The 16,136-nt window shown below is 43.9% G+C and overlaps 2 protein-coding genes across 3 annotated transcripts; one reads left to right on the plus strand and one right to left on the minus strand.

Moving 5' to 3' along the window:
• Window positions 1-238: 238 nt before the first annotated feature.
• LOC106609296 (protein SCO2 homolog, mitochondrial) lies at window positions 239-2,467 on the plus strand. Its single transcript, XM_014207952.2, has 2 exons — window positions 239-386; window positions 1,044-2,467. The coding sequence occupies exon 2, from the start codon at window positions 1,060-1,062 to the stop codon at window positions 2,017-2,019; it is 960 nt and encodes a 319-aa protein (XP_014063427.2). The 5' UTR covers window positions 239-386; window positions 1,044-1,059; the 3' UTR covers window positions 2,020-2,467.
• LOC106609295 (condensin-2 complex subunit H2) lies at window positions 2,237-15,037 on the minus strand. Of its 2 annotated transcripts, none has more exons than XM_014207951.2 (19): window positions 14,876-15,037; window positions 14,474-14,594; window positions 14,135-14,236; window positions 11,763-11,824; window positions 10,702-10,780; window positions 10,492-10,560; window positions 10,265-10,344; window positions 9,923-10,089; window positions 8,250-8,395; window positions 5,026-5,127; window positions 4,853-4,916; window positions 4,629-4,730; window positions 4,500-4,544; window positions 4,334-4,404; window positions 4,032-4,227; window positions 3,765-3,808; window positions 3,541-3,642; window positions 3,233-3,382; window positions 2,237-3,005 (listed from the first exon to the last, which is right to left on the minus strand). In XM_014207951.2, exons 2-19 carry the CDS (start codon window positions 14,585-14,587, stop codon window positions 2,865-2,867), a joined length of 1,836 nt encoding a protein of 611 aa, XP_014063426.1. In that variant the 5' UTR covers window positions 14,588-14,594; window positions 14,876-15,037; the 3' UTR covers window positions 2,237-2,864. The 2 variants fall into 2 exon arrangements, with proteins under 2 accessions (XP_014063426.1, XP_014063425.1); XM_014207950.2 differs by having other exon boundaries at window positions 3,765-3,814.
• Between the last annotated feature and the right edge of the window lie 1,099 nt (window positions 15,038-16,136).

Consider the following 16,136-nt stretch of genomic DNA (forward strand, 5'->3'; position numbering starts at 1 on the left):
CATTGGATATCCAGCATCAACAAATTACTTACACGTAAAAGAAAGAAGCTAAACTGAAGGAATTCATATAAATTTGAACTCTGGTGAACTCCAGCATGTAGGAGAGACAACAGCTCCACCTATTGGAAAGTCTGGGACACAGAGATATACACGAATCTGGCGATGTGACTTCAACATGTAAAAGACAATTATTCTAACTCTTTTGTAACAACACAATTGTCAAACACATTTACCAATTGTCTTGTTCAAAATAGTAGTTTTTGTTTTGTTTATTTATTATATATCGGTATTGTCGAAAATACATATCTGAAAAGACGGTGGTCATGTAACAGCAGCATCACATGAGCAGTGTGTGCACGTTAAGATCGAACAGCCAGGAAGTTGAGGTAGCTAGCCTAGCAATGTTATCCATTTTGCAATCATAATTGGATATTATAAGATAACCTGCATGTTGTATGAAAGCATGACTACTTTAAAAAGCTTCGTCATTGCTCATAAAACCTGATTTAGGTAGCTTGTAGGCTTAGCCAGATAGCTAGCCACTCAAGCTGGACATAAGAATGATGCCGTTTAGCTTGAGTCGCCTAGTAGTCACAGTTTCTAAACCAGTATTGTATCTAAATCAGGTAGCTTGTAGGCTTAGCCAGATAGCTAGCCACTCAAGCTGGACATAAGAATGATGCAGTTTAGCTTGAGTCGCCTAGTAGTCAGTTTCTAAACCAGTATTGTCTTTGTGGTAGTGCTGTGTTGCTGATGATTGTGGTATGGTTTGACAGGGTCAGGACAATTACAGAGCTAAATCCTGTGGTGTTAGACTGAATGAGCTGGTATGCCTTGGGAACACAGCTTGCTTACATTCTCACTTTTCTGGTTTCCCCTAGTTACCACAAAGTCAAAATTAGCTCCATCTTAAAAAAATGCATAAAAAAATGGGGTTAGGTTTAACACTCACATTTCAAGAAGATAAATTGTAGAAATAGACAGGGTTTATGACTTTGTGGCTGCGGTGACTAGTGACGACCCTTTATTCTCAACCCCTCAAGGTTTTCTGTGGGAAGTATGCTGTGTCTGGAGAGGATGCTGGGACTTGTAGACTTCATAGGGGGTGACCTCCATGCTACGTCTGGGAGACTCCTGAGATGCACCGTGAGGTCTTTAGCAGTCCGACAGACTTCTGGCTCCACACACCACCCCCAGAGGGTGTGGCCCTCCTCACAGGCACCTCTCAGTGGTCACCATACCCCTAAACATAGGACAGGCCTGTATGGGCCTTTTACACGCCCGCAGCAGACACTGGGGAGTTCCCGTGGCCCCCTCTCCCTCCCCCTTTTCACCCAGAGGGTCACCCTGTCCCAGGGACCCAACACCTCCACAGCCAAGATCAGGCTGCGAACGCGACTGGTGGTCACCCTGCTGTTCGGCGGGGGTCTGCTTGGCACCTGGTGGTACGTGCGTAACGAGAAGCAGCAAAATCACCGAATGCAGCGTATAGAGCAGTTGAAAAAGGTGGCCCTGGGCCAGGGAGACTTCAGCCTCCTCGACCACAGGGGGCACCGCAGGACCAAGAGAGACTTCCTGGGTAGCTGGGTGCTCCTCTACTTTGGCTTCACCCACTGCCCTGACATCTGCCCCGATGAGCTGGATAAGATATCTGCTGTGGTCAGCGCTCTGGACAAGGACCGGTCTCTCCCCGCGGTCCAACCATTGTTTGTGACGGTCGACCCGGAACGAGACGACGTGGCGGCCCTGGAGAGGTACGTGAAGGACTTCCACCCCCGGCTGATCGGCATGACGGGTACCCCAGAAGAGGTGAAGGTGGCGGGGAAGGACTACAGGGTGTACGCCAGCCCTGGACCTAAGGATGAGGACGGGGACTATATAGTGGACCATACCATCCTCATCTACCTGGTCAACCCAGATGGACTGTTCCTAGACTATTACAACAGGATGAAGGACGACGTGCAGATTGCCGAGAGCGTCAGGAACCACATGAAGAGCTACGTCAAACTCTCTGAATGAATGACGGTAACCACACCAACAAGACTTTATCAAAGACCTATGGTGTGTCACGCTTAAACTGAACCCAAAGTCCAGATAATCTCCATCAGAAATGAGGCCGTGTTGAATTATTCCCAGACCAGACTGAACCACAACAACATGGACGCTTCATCAAGGCTGTGTGCGCAATAAGTCAAGGGCACTAGTGTTGCGATATTGAAAGTGTCTTCACATAATCTTAGTAAAATCCACATGCTCATGTTTTATTTTATACACATTTTTGGCCATTGTTAAAAAATATATTTTTCCTAACAAACCAGTGAAACATAATTTCCCAATTTAGGTTATTCTCTTATTAAATGAAAGTAGAAAAATGAAGTTTTTCTTAAAAGTCCTCTCATCTGATATAGAAAATGTATGAGTTCTACACCACTTGGACAAACATGCAAATAAAAAGCTGTGTATACAATTGTCATGGTTACAAAGGCAAACATTGTGAAAAGGGGGATATTCCCAGGGTCAGTCAACACCAGAACATACCCCGAGTGCGACATCTGGTAAATATATTGTGTGGATGCAGGTGAATGAGAAAAAAATAGCTTCTTTCTCTTGACATAACCAGAGGAATACACAGACATATGACACCAAAGATCAAAACAATAGAGAGGAGATTGAAATGAAATAAGAGCAAGTACATGAGCGAGTTAATGGGTGCAGCCAGGTCATGTTGATAGAGCAGGTTAGTACTAGTGGTCCGGTAGGCACAAGTGGCGTCACACACACAGGAGTGTGTACCACGTTTCAGAGTAATGGGTCTGTAGGAGGCAAGAGCTCACAAACTGGTTCAGAAGATGAATGGCTCTGGGTCATATAGGGTCGAAGGTTGCTGCAGGGGCTTTCTTGAATCGTTGGTTGGCCCGGTGTTTGCTGAGCAGAGTGAGTCCCATGGTGTCGATGCTTTCCTCGAGACCCTCACTCCTATCGATCTCCACTGTGTAGTCGTTGGCCTGAAGAGGAGAGAGCATGATAATAACCTGATAGCACAGTGTCCTGATGGTAGAGTAATGGAGTTACTGTAGACAAATACACCTTGACCTAGAAGCTATTAAACTAAATTTGTCATAAAATAACATCAAGCATCTCTAAATATCAAGTGTTCAGTGTCAAGACTGTAAACTCCAGACAGTGGTTGATTACGCTCGATTAGTTTGTGATGTATTAAAATCACACACACCAGTTGAAGGGAAGCCAGCATGTACTTGCAGGCCTCGAAGTTGTCCATGCCGTGGACTACAGAGGCGAAGGTCCTCCTCTGGCCCACACTGCACAACGCAGCTACGATCCTGTCCCCATAGTCATGGATGTCAAAGGTAGCACGCTCCTCCTACAGAGACATGGGGTCAGGAGTGTCTGGAAGTTTAGCCAACAGATCACATGACACCACACTAGAAATGACCAACAGGGTGAACAATGATATATTTTATTAGAATAGATACTTGATCTACAGCAAAATGTCTAGAAAGTATGGTAATTGAGTCTTACCTGATAGATGAGCTCTGGTTGTATTTTGTCCTCCCATTCCTTCACTCTTTTCGACAGCGCTGTCTCCTGGGCATAACCCTGGGAGTTCACCAGGAACTGCTCCTGAAATATGAAGGAAGTGGGGGGGACACATCAGTGACTAGCTACACAGAACCCTGTAGTATTTCTTGCTGGAACATGACCCAGAAAGACTGGCTCATTGAGACCGGCCTGTGGAAACGTACCACGCTCTTCTTCACCAGGTCTTCGTAACTCAGCCCGTCCATGTCTGCCCCTGGCAGCAACAGAAACATACTGTAAACATACTATCTTTGCCGAGGATTGCCTATAGTGTCTTAAAACTTTGAGTGGTCAAGAATGTTTTTTTTTTTTTAAAATTTTGTATCTGTGTTTTGTATTGTCAAGTAACATATCATTGTGGAGTGACACTAATAGATTAGTCTAACTCTACAGTCACACAGTGGAGACCTGACAGACAGGACAGTGTCTACCAGGTATGAAAGCCTGTCCATTCAGGAAGTCAGCCGGGGCTTCATCAGTCAAAGGGTCATGTTCGTTGTCAGAGATGTCATCGTGCAGGCCTAGGGGGTCGTGGTTTCTGAGGCCCTCTAACTCCTCCTCCCTCTCTACTCTCTCGTCCAGCTGCAGGTACGTCCTTCTCAGCTCCTCGTCAGACACAAACACACCCTGTAAGGGCACAAGGCTGTATGTTCAGTACATACTCATACACTCAACAGTAAAAACAGCAACAAATGCTCTTTGCAGCATGACCCATAGAAGTACAAACACATACCGTTTTTCTAAGAATCTTTTTCCGGGTCTTCAGCTTGTCTTTCATTTTACTCATATAGATGTAGTTCAAGTCTGTAACAGAAACACCACTTGCTGTAAGCGCCAAATAATAGAGGGTCCAAAAGAAAACTAAATGAGGGGATAGGAGTTATGAGATCCACCCTTACCTGTATACGTGGGTCCATTCTTTAGCCTGGGTTCAGGGGGGTCATCTGCAACAAGGAGGCATTTGTCAGGTATATTCCATCCTATTCAGTCTTCATAGACACACCAACACGTGTTTATGCACAACTTACAGGTGCCAGTGTACCAGGCCCAGAAGTCTTGCAGCGCAGCGGGGCCTTTCCTTTTCCGCTTCCCAGAATCATCAAGACCCGGAGGAACCTTATAACATTTTCCTATGGCGAAAGAACACACATTTAACACAGACAGGCCCCCTCACAGAAAATACACTGCGATACCCTCTCAGTGAGTAAGAGTCAGTTGGACTGCATCTCATCGATAGGAAAAATGTTCTCACCTGTTTTCAGAGGCTTGTCCTCGCCGACTGTATCATAAAGGTCATGTAACCTCCACATGTTTGCCTGCATCACAACAATCCTCACATCACAAAGACAAAAAAAAACAACGTGCATACTAGAATGGTTCTTTTCCGTCTCTAAATGTGTCGGTGGTTGTGACGGGTAACCGTACCATCTGAGCCCTCTCCTCCTCCATCCTCTGTTTCTTCTGCTCCTCCTCAGAGAGCTGCTGGACTCCGTCCCTCTCCCTCAACACCCTCCCTTCACTGGGGGCCTGGGAGAGAACAAGTTAGAACACACCAATAAATAACACATGGTAATACAAATCATACACAATTCAACACAAGGTCCCATAAAAAGGGCTACGATAAAGCTGTAATGGAACTAGGCGTGTGTGATACATACATACATACAGAGGAACCGTTGGTATGTACAGTGCCTTTGGAAAGTATTCAGACCCCTTGACTTATTCCACATTTTGTTGCGTTTCAGCCTGAATTCAAAATCTATTAAATACCCCATAATGACAAAGTGAAAACATGCTTCCTTTTTTCAAATGTATTGAAAAGATCTCATTTACATTAGGTATTCACATCCTTGAGTTAATACATGTTATAATCACCTTTGGCAGCGATTCTAGATGTACTTCTTTCTGGGTAAGTATCTAAGAGCTTTGCACACCTGGATTGTACGATATTTGCCAATAATTATTTTCAAAATTCTTCAAGCTCTGTCAAATTGGTTGTTGATCATTGCTAGACAGCCATTTTCAAGTCTTGCCTCAGATCTTCAAGCAGATTTAAGTAAAACATGTAATTCAGCCACTCAGGAAGAGTCAGTGTCTTCTTGGTAAGCATCTCCAGTGTACATTTGGCCTTGTGTTTTAGATTCACCTTTCAGCAGGACAATTCATATCCCAGTGTCTGGTGGAAAGCAGACAACCAGGTTATCCTCCATTTATTTATTTTATCCTCAAAAACACCCTGGTCCTTAACGATTACAAGCATACCCATAACATGATGCAGCCACCACTATGGTTCAAAAGATGGAGAGTGGTACTAAACAATGTGTTGTATTAGATTGGCCCCAAACATAACACGAATTCAGGACAAAAAGTGAATTGCTTTGCCACATTTTTCCCCCTATATATTTATCCCCTATAGGCTTCCTTCTTTTCACTCTGTAAATTAGGTTAGTATTGTGGAGTAACTACAATGTTGTTGATCCATCCTCAGTGTTCTCCTATCACAGCCACTAAACTCTAACTGCTTTAAAGTCCCCATTAGCCTCATGGTGAAATCCCTGAGCGGTTTCCTTCCTCTCCGGCAACTGAGATAGGAAGGACACCTGTATCTTTGTAGTGACTGGGTGTATTGATACACCATCCAAAGTGTAATTAATAACTTCACCATGCCCAAAGGGATATTCAATGTCTGCTTTTTTACCCATTTACCAATGGGTGCCCTTCTTTGCAAGGCATTGGAAAACCTTCCTGGTCTATGTGGTTGAATCTTCCTTCCTTTCACAGTCTTTCTGTTTGAAATTCACTGCTCGACTGAGGGACCTTGCAGTTAATTGTGGGGTACAGAGATGAGGTAGTCAATCCAAAATCATGTTAAAACACTCACAGACTGAGTCCATGCAACTTATTATCTGACTTGACAAGCAGATTTCTACTCCTGATCTTATTTAGGCTTGCCATAACAAAGGGGTTGAAAACTTATTGACTCAAGACATTTTAGCTTTTAATTTTTAATTAATTTGTTAACATTTCAAAAAAACATTCTTCCACTTTGACATTATGGGGTATTGTGCGTTTTAAATTCAGGCTGTGACAACAAAATGTGGAAAAAGTCAAGGGGTGTGAATACTTTCCAAAGGCAATGTATATCTATATAAACTCAGCAAAAAAAAGAAAAGTCCCTTTTTCAGGAGCCTGTCTTTCAAAGATAATTCGTAAAAATCCAAATAACTTAACAGATCTTCATTGTAAAGGGTTTAAACACTGTTTCCCATGCTTGTTCAATGAACCATAAACAATTAATGAACATGCACCTGTGGAACGGTCGTTAAGACTAACAGACGGTAGGCAATTAAGGTCACAGTTATGAAAACTTAGGACATTAAAGAGGCCTTTCTACTGACTGAAAAACACCAAAAGAAAGATGCCCAGGCTCCCTGCTCATCTGCGTGAGGAGGCATGAGGACTGCAGATGTGGCCAGGGCAATAAATTGCAATGTCTGTACTGTGAGATGCCTAAGACAGCCCTACAGGGAGACAGGACGGACAGCTGATTGTCCTCGCAGTGGCAGACCACGTGTAACACCTGCACAGGATCGGTACATCCGAACATCACACCTGCGGGAAAGGTACAGGATGGCAACAACAACTGCCCGAGTTACACCAGGAACGCACAATCCCTCCATCAGCGCTCAGACTGTCCGCAATAGGCTGAGAGAGGCTGGACTGAGGGCTTGTAGGCCTGTTGTAAGGCAAGTCCTCACCAGACATCACCGGCAACAACGTCGCCTATGGGCACAAACCCACCGTCGCTGGACCAGACAGGACCGGCAAAAAGCGCTCTTCATTGACGAGTCGCGGTTTTGTCTCACCGGGGTAATGGTCGGATTCGCATTTATTGTCTAAGGAATGAGCGTTACACCGAGGCCTGTACTCTGGAGTGGGAACAATTTGGAGGTGGCGGGTCCGTCATGGTCTGGGGCGGTGTGTCACAGCATCATCGGACTGAGCTTGTTGTCATTGCAGGCAATCTCAACGCTGTGCGTTACAGGGAAGACATCCTCCTCGCTCATGTGGTACCCTTCTGCAGGCTCATCCTGACATGACCCTCCAGCATGACAATGCCACCAGCCATACTGCTCGTTCTGTGCGTGATTTCCTGCAAGACAGGAATGTCAGTGTTCTGCCATGGCCAGCGAAGAGCCCGGATGTCAATCCCATTGAGCACGTCTGGGACCTGTTGGATCGGAGGGTGAGGGCTAGTGCCATTCCCCCCAGAAATATCCAGGAACTTGCAGGTGCCTTGGTGGAAGAGTGGGGTAACAGCTCACAGCAAGAATTGGCAAATCTGGTGCAGTCCATGAGGAGTAGATGCACTGCAGTACTTAATGCAGCTGGTGGCGACACCAGATACTGACTGTCACTTTTGATTTTGACCCCCCCTTTGTTCAGGGACACATTATTCCATTTCTGTTAGTCACATGTCTGTGGAACTTGTTCAGTTAATGTCTCAGTTGTTGAATCTTGTTATGTTCATACAAATATTTACACATGTTAAGTTTGTTGAAAATAAACGCAGTTGACAGTGAGAGGACGTTTCTTTTTTTGCTGAGTATGTGCGTGTGTGTAAGAGAGAGAGATTTCTACGTTCCTACCTGGTGTCTGTCAATATGTTCCTCCGGTCCCTGGTCCATCTCCATCCCGTTGTCCTCCAGGGGCAGAAAGTCCTCCGCACCGGCATCACCACCATCATCCCCGGCAACGCCAACCATGGCATCCCCTGTTGCAAGCTCTGCGTCATCTGGACACACAACAACAATAAGGGTGTCAGCACACGGTCTTAGCTTAGAAATACACATTAAAGGTCCGTATATTCTATTTGAGCTGGTCCTGGCAACATGGTACGGGATTTTTCAAATGTATTTTTTAAAAACCTTTATTGATGTGTTTTGCCTCTGTTGGAGGCAAAACACATCAAACGCTCCCAACCCGCTCACAGAGAAATCAAATATTTGGGGTGTTTTCTCAAATCAAATGTTATTGGTCACATACACGTGTTTAGCAGATGTTATTGCGGGTGTAGTGAAATGCTTGTGCTTCAAGCTCCAACAGTGCAGTAATATCTAAGTTTCACAATATATTACCAAAATACACATAAATCTAAGTAAGGAATGGATTAAGATATGTGTATGTATGTATGTATGTATGTATGTATGTATGTATACAGGAGTGATAGTTGCTGATATATATATATATTCAGCAACTATCACTCCTGTGTTCCAATGGCACGTTGTGTTAGCTAATCCAAGTTTATCATTTTAAAAAGGCTAATTGATCATTAGAAAACCCTTTTGCAATTATGTTAGCACAGCAGAAAACTGTTGTCCTGATTAAAGATGCAATAAAACTGGCCTTCTTTAGACTAGTTGAGTATCTGGAGCCTCAGCATTTGTGGGATCGTTTACAGGCTCAAATTAAATAGTACCCGCAGCTTCATTAAATCGTACCCGCAAAACACCAGTCTCAACGTCAACAGTGAAGAGGCGACTGCTGGATGCTGGCCTTCTAGGCAGAGTTGCACAGAAAAAAACATCTCAGACTGGCCAATAAAAATAAAATATTAAGATGGGCAAAATAACAGACACCGGACAGAGGAACACTGCCTAGAAGGCCAGCATCTCGGAGTCGCCTCTTCACTGTTGACATTGAGACTGGTGTTTTGCGGGTACTATTTAAATGAAGCTGCCAGTTGAGGACTTGTGAGGCGCCTGTTTCTCAAACTAGACACTCAGTGATGTGTACGCCAAGGAACTTGAAGCTTTCCACCTTCTCCACTGCGGTCCCATCGATGTGGATTGGGGGGTGCTCCCTCTGCTGGTTCCTGACGTCCACGATCATCTCCTTAGTTTTGTTGACGTTGAGTGAGAGGTTATTTTCCTGGCACCACACTACCAGAACCTACTACTGTTGTGTTGTCTGCAAACTTGATTGAGTTGGAGGCGTGCTTGGCCACGCAGTCATGGGTGAACAGGGAGTACAGGAGGGGGATGAGCATGCACCCTTGTGGGGCCCAAGTGTTGAGGATCAGCGAAGAGGTGTTGTTTCCTACCTTCACCACCTGGGGGCAACCCGTCAGGAAGTCCAGGACCCAGTTACAAAGGGCGGGGTTCAGACCCAGGGCCTCGAGCTTGATGATGAGCTTGGAGGGTACTATGGTGTTGAATGCTGAGATAAAGTCAAGCCAAAACGCTTGTGTACAGTGTATAGACCTAGACACAGTAATGTACAACTGTCGATATACTGTATCGATCTCTAAATGCCTCTCTACCTTGGTGCCCGAACAGGGTGACGGGGGCCAGGGGTGCGTCAGACAGGGCGTCCCTGAGGAAGTGGGACTGAGAGGAGGCCAAGAAGAGGCGGATGATACCCAGGGAGTCCGGAGTGAACGTGTTCATCTTAAAGTCCTTACAGCTGCCCAGCACCTCTCCTTTCAGACTGCAGCACATACACAGGGCACACACACAAACATTGATATGACAGCCCTCTACAGAAATTTGTTCCATCAGAAAGTAAGGCAGCTACATATGGCAAGGCTGACAATGTTCCATAGTTATTCTACAGAAGAGCTCATCATGTTGAGGGCGGTTTAGGCCGTGGACTTGGCACCCACCTGACGAGAAGCAGCTTCTGTTTCTCAAACGCCTCAGGAGGAATCAGAGACTCGGGGGGAAGAGGGGCCACGTCCACATTCTAAGGAACACACAGGACAATCATTTACACAGAGAATCATGGATACACACACAAATCAGTTAGTCTGATTAGAATGTACAATATATTGATTGGTGTTTCAGAGGGGCATTTATAAAGGGTTAAATGTTTCCAGAGGTGAACACTCACCGTGGTGGCATCATTCTTCATCTCTGACTGCAGGGAGACATCTGTTGTATCCTTGTCTAAGGAGTCAAACTGGGGGAACAACAAACATCAGTAAAATCAGGTAATAACAGTGTTGGGCCGGAACTAAAGCCTGCTACACACCCCGCATGGCTCTCTTTGGCCAGGGTTTCCTAGCCCAACTGTCACCACCCCCCAGCTCCACACTCTTACCCCGTCGGCATCATTAGCATTGATGGATGAGGCCCCATTCGTGCCATCCTCTCCAGAAGTCAATGCTTGTTTATCTTTCCTGAAAATGACAGGTACAAATCCCTTTAACTCAATGGGAAAGGAAGTGAAGAAGCAGAGCAGCATGAAGAATGGTGGCTTGAGTGGTGCTGTGTGTGTTCACAGGGAGCAAGGCAGGGTATAGTGCCTTGCGAAAGTATTCATACCCCTTGACATATTCCACTGCGTTGTGCTACACCCGGAATTCAAAATGTATTAAATCATTTTCTCCCCCCCCCTCACCTAGCTAGATACAATACCCCACAATGACAAAGTGAAAACATGTTTTTAGACATTTTTGAAAATGAAATACAGAAATATCTCATTTACATAAATAGTCACACCCCAGAGTCAATACATGTTAGAATCACCTTTGGCAGTGATTACAGCTGTGAGTCTTTCTGGTTAAGTATCTAAGAGCTTTGCACATCTGGATTGTACAATATTTTCACATTATGCTTTTTAACAGTCATTTTCAGGTCTTGCCATAGATTTTCAAGCCAATTTAAGTCCACTATAACTAGGCCAACGCTTTGTATTCAGGACATAAAGTTAATTTATTTGACGTATTTGTTTGCAGTTATACTTTAGTGCCTTATTGCAAACAGGATATTCCATGTTTTGGAATATTTATATTTTGTACAGGCTTTCTTCTTTTCACTGTCTTTCTGTGTTTGAAATTCACTGCTCGACTGAAGGACCTTACAGATAATTGTATGTGTGTGGTACAGAGATGAGGTAGTCATTTAAATATCATGTTAAGCACATTTTTACTCATGAACTTACTTAGGCTTGCCATAACAAATGGGTTGACTCAAGACATTTCAGCTTTTCATTCATTTGTAAAAATTTCTGAAAACACAATTCCACTTTGACATTATGGAGTATTGTGTCGGCCAGTGACACAAAATCTCAATTTAATCAATTTTAAATTCAGACTGTAAAACAACAACATGTGGAAAAAGTCAAGGGGTGTGAATACTTTCTGAAGGCACTGCACTTACTTCTTGTTTCTGTCGTTGATGTAGTCCAGAGTTTGGTACACCAGGTTGTACAAATGCTCCACCTGAATCAATCAATAACAAAATAATACATTTTAATAAAGTGTTTCCCCTATATTCATTTAGCAGCGGTGGGCTGTTAAATCGTTGCCGCTCCCAAAAAGACATGATCAAAGAATGATGTGATTTTGTTTTGAAAATAATTTGAGGGATGGAAATTTTTTCAGTGTAAACTTAAAACAGTTAAGCTAGATATCAAGTGTGTAGAAATGATAATGGACCTATATATACTGCTCAAAAAAATAAAGGGAACACTTAAACAACACATCCTAAATCTGAATGAAAGAAATAATCTTATTAAATACTTTTTTCTTTACATAGTTGAATGTGCTGACAACAAAATCACACAAAAATAATCAATGGAAATCCAATTTATCAACCCATGGAGGTCTGGATTTGGAGTCACACTCAAAATTAAAGTGGAAAACCACACTACAGGCTGATCCAACTTTGATGCAATGTCCTTAAAACAAGTCAAAATGAGGCTCAGTAGTGTGTGTGGCCTCCACGTGCCTGTATGACCTCCCTACAATGCCTGGGCATGCTCCTGATGAGGTGGCGGATGGTCTCCTGAGGGATCTCCTCCCAGACCTGGACTAAAGCATCCGCCAACTCCTGGACAGTCTGTGGTGCAACGTGGCGTTGGTGGATGGAGCGAGACATGATGTCCCAGATGTGCTCAATTGGATTCAGGTCTGGGGAACGGGCGGGCCAGTCCATAGCATCAATGCCTTCCTCTTGCAGGAACTGCCGACACACTCCAGCCACATGAGGTCTAGCATTGTCTTGCATTAGGAGGAACCCAGGGCCAACCGCACCAGCATATGGTCTCACAAGGGGTCTGAGGATCTCATCTCGGTACCTAATGGCAGTCAGGCTACCTCTAGCGAGCACATGGAGGGCTGTGCGGCCCCCCAAAGAAATGCCACCCCACACCATGACTGACCCACCGCCAAACCGGTCATGCTGGAGGATGTTGCAGGCAGCAGAACGTTCTCCACGGCGTCTCCAGACTCTGTCACGTGCTCAGTGTGAACCTGCTTTCATCTGTGAAGAGCACAGGGCGCCAGTGGCGAATTTGCCAATCTTGGCGTTGTCTGGCAAATGCCAAACGTCCTGCACGGTGTTGGGCTGTAAGCACAACCCCCACCTGTGGACGTCGGGCCCTCATACCAACCTCATGGAGTCTGTTTCTGACCGTTTGAGCAGACACATGCACATTTGTGGCCTGCTGGAGGTCATTTTGCAGGGCTCTGGCAGTGCTTCTCCTGCTCCTCCTTGCACAAAGGCGGAGGTAGCGGTCCTGCTGCTGGGTTGTTGCCCTCCTACGGCCTCCTCCACGTCTCCTGATGTACTGGCCTGTCTCCTGGTAGCGCCTCCATGCTCTGGACACTACGCTGACAGACACAGCAAACCTTCTTGCCATAGCTCGCATTGATGTGCCATCCTGGATGAGCTGCACTACCTGAGCCACTTGTGTGGGTTGTAGACTCCGTCTCATGCTACCACTAGAGTGAAAGCACCGCCAGCATTCAAAAGTGACCAAAACATCAGCCAGGAAGCATAGGAACTGAGAAGTGGTCTGTGGTCCCCACCTGCAGAACCACTCCTTTATTGGGGGTGTCTTGCTAATTGCCTATAATTTCCACCTGTTGTCTATTCCATTTGCACAACAGCATGTGAAATTTATTGTCAATCAGTGTTGCTTCCTAAGTGGACAGTTTGATTTCACAGAAGTGTGATTGACTTGGAGTTACATTGTGTTGTTTAAGTGTTCCCTTTATTTTTTTGAGCAGTGTATTTTTTAAAGAAGATCCGTGAGAACTAACAATCACCAAAATAAAAACTAGACAGTCATGGAATTGATTTTGTTATAATGTTTGAGTCACTCAGATAGATAGCATAAGAACATGCATTAAGCCATGGCAAAATGTGTAGAAGAATTTAAGGAAATTAGCTTTAAACTGAATGTATTCTCTCTCAGCCAGCAAGCCCCTTGACAAAATGCAGGAAACTAGTTTTAAAAGTAAAATTCTCTCCGTCCCGTAACGAGGGCCTCTAAATAATGTTGGTCAGAGACGGTGCCACAACCCCCCCCCACCCAACTTTGCTGAAACAAATCCTAAGGGAAACACTAATAATAAGACATTTTATCTGTAACACGCTTTTCAAAAACTCAAGCTGCTAACAATAACATAGTTATACCACAGTTGAGATCAAATGAATTGTGGTGGATCACAGTAGCTCTTGGACAACAAGTCAGGAATATTATATGAAGCCAGTCTAATGTTATTTTCTACCAAACAACTTCTCACCTTCTTGCTGTAAATGCATGCTGAGCCTTGGATGAGCAGCGCTGCCTCTGCAAAGTTCAGAGTGGTTTTACCCCCATCGAACGAGATGCACATCTCATCCAACTGCCAGAACATAGAGACAATATGAGAGTGGTAAGTGTATATGAATGTGTGAGAGGACAAGCTTTCTTAACAGTCTACTCCAGCCTTGGTCTGTGTGATTTTCAACCCGGTTGGTGACTCCATTTATTCATTCAAGGCTGTGTGTGTTGACACACAACAATGTTGTTAATACAGTACTTTAAATCTATTTTGTTTACATGATTTTCCCCATAATGCATGTCACGGGCTCATTCCTACCTCCTCCAGATAATCTGCCAACTCCGAGGCCACATCAATGTCCCAGTTTTTCGTGAGCTCCCGGATAGGCTGCAACAAATGGGCGAATCGAGTCTCCACTGTGTCCATGACCATGGCTCCCCTTAAAATTAAAGAGGAAATCAAGTCAGATTTGAATCGGTGTGGTTTTTAGAAAAGCTAACACTTTATTCAGTAGCTATCTACAAAATAGATTGGTTGACATTTAGCTATGTAGCTAGCGAACGTTTAAGTTCATAGAAAAGTATATTTGGTTAATATAGTCGCTAACGTACTGACCTACTAGTAGTACTGACGTAGTTACACCATTACTGTAACGTTAGCAAGCTAGCCAGCTACCAAAATGTTTTAATACAGACATTCATGAAATGCTATTACACTCACCAAATGATTTCCAATCACCGTAGGCGTTGATTCACAAAATACGAAGTTGACCCAAATATTTAATATGCGATGATAAACTTTGGAGCCCTTTCAAAAGAACCGCGCGTCCACCATTTTATAATTGTATGTAATATTCGCGCGAGATATTCTTATTCGCCGACTGTTTCCTCTCTGACGTCAGAGCCAGAGCTTATGCGCTTTGCTGCCATCTACTGGCGGGTGTACCACTAAAAAACAAGCTGTACCCATCTCACCGAAAGATGGAGCACTTGGATTTTATATTTACAAGGCATCCTTCAATAAGTGTGATGATGTTCGATGCTTGTGGCCAGTTAGGCTGCGTTTACACAGACAGCTCCAATCTGATATTATTCCTAATCAGATCAAATATCTTGTCAATCATTTGAACATGTTTATATCAGAATTTGGCTGCCTGTGTAAACGCAGCCTTAGTTATAATTTAGAAATCAAATGAGCATCTGTGTGTCATATATTAACCACTTCTGATGTTTTATCGAAATACCAAAACATCAACCAATATCAGCAATGCAACATTTCGTTTTTTGCGAAACTTTTCCAGTTGCTGTATACATTTTCTACTTTTATTGCATATAGGCCTAATTCGCACAATGTTTTTTGACTTTGCCTCTAGCTTACATGCCCTATAAGCCATACATGAAACGCATTTAATGTGGTTTAGTTTTTAACCAGTGGTGGGAAAACTATTCTGAAAATATAGTTTACCAAGCTACCAATTAGGCCTACTTCACACTGCAAGAAGTTAAGCAACTAAAGTCACTACATTCAAACTACTTCATGAAAAACTATCATATCTAAACATGCAATGTCATAGACTACACATTTCAAGAACAGATCATTCAGAGTCAGCTGTTCACAGAATGTGTAATTTAGCCTATTGCAAAACATGTTTCAAGTGAGAATTAGGCAGGTTTGATGCCAAAAAAGTAAGAAAATTCTTGCTTCTTCACTCATATTTTATTTTTGCAAAAAAAAAAGTATTGTGTAGTTCCATAAGTTAGCTACACCGCAACATCGCAAACAAAGTAGGCTAATTAACTACTGAAAGAATACTACGATTTGAACTTAGTTCAATACCACCAAGCGACTGCAAAATGTAGTGAAATTACTCGTTGAACTAGTCTACATGTAGTTCGCTAATCGCCACTCCCCAACACTGTTAACCCTTGCCTGGAAACCCGATGTTGAGTTGCTTTGCTACTCCCCAACACTGTTAACCCTT

The sequence above is a fragment of the Salmo salar genome, chromosome ssa07 (genome assembly GCF_905237065.1).
Source record: "Salmo salar chromosome ssa07, Ssal_v3.1, whole genome shotgun sequence".
NCBI classification, from domain to species: Eukaryota; Metazoa; Chordata; class Actinopteri; order Salmoniformes; family Salmonidae; genus Salmo; species Salmo salar.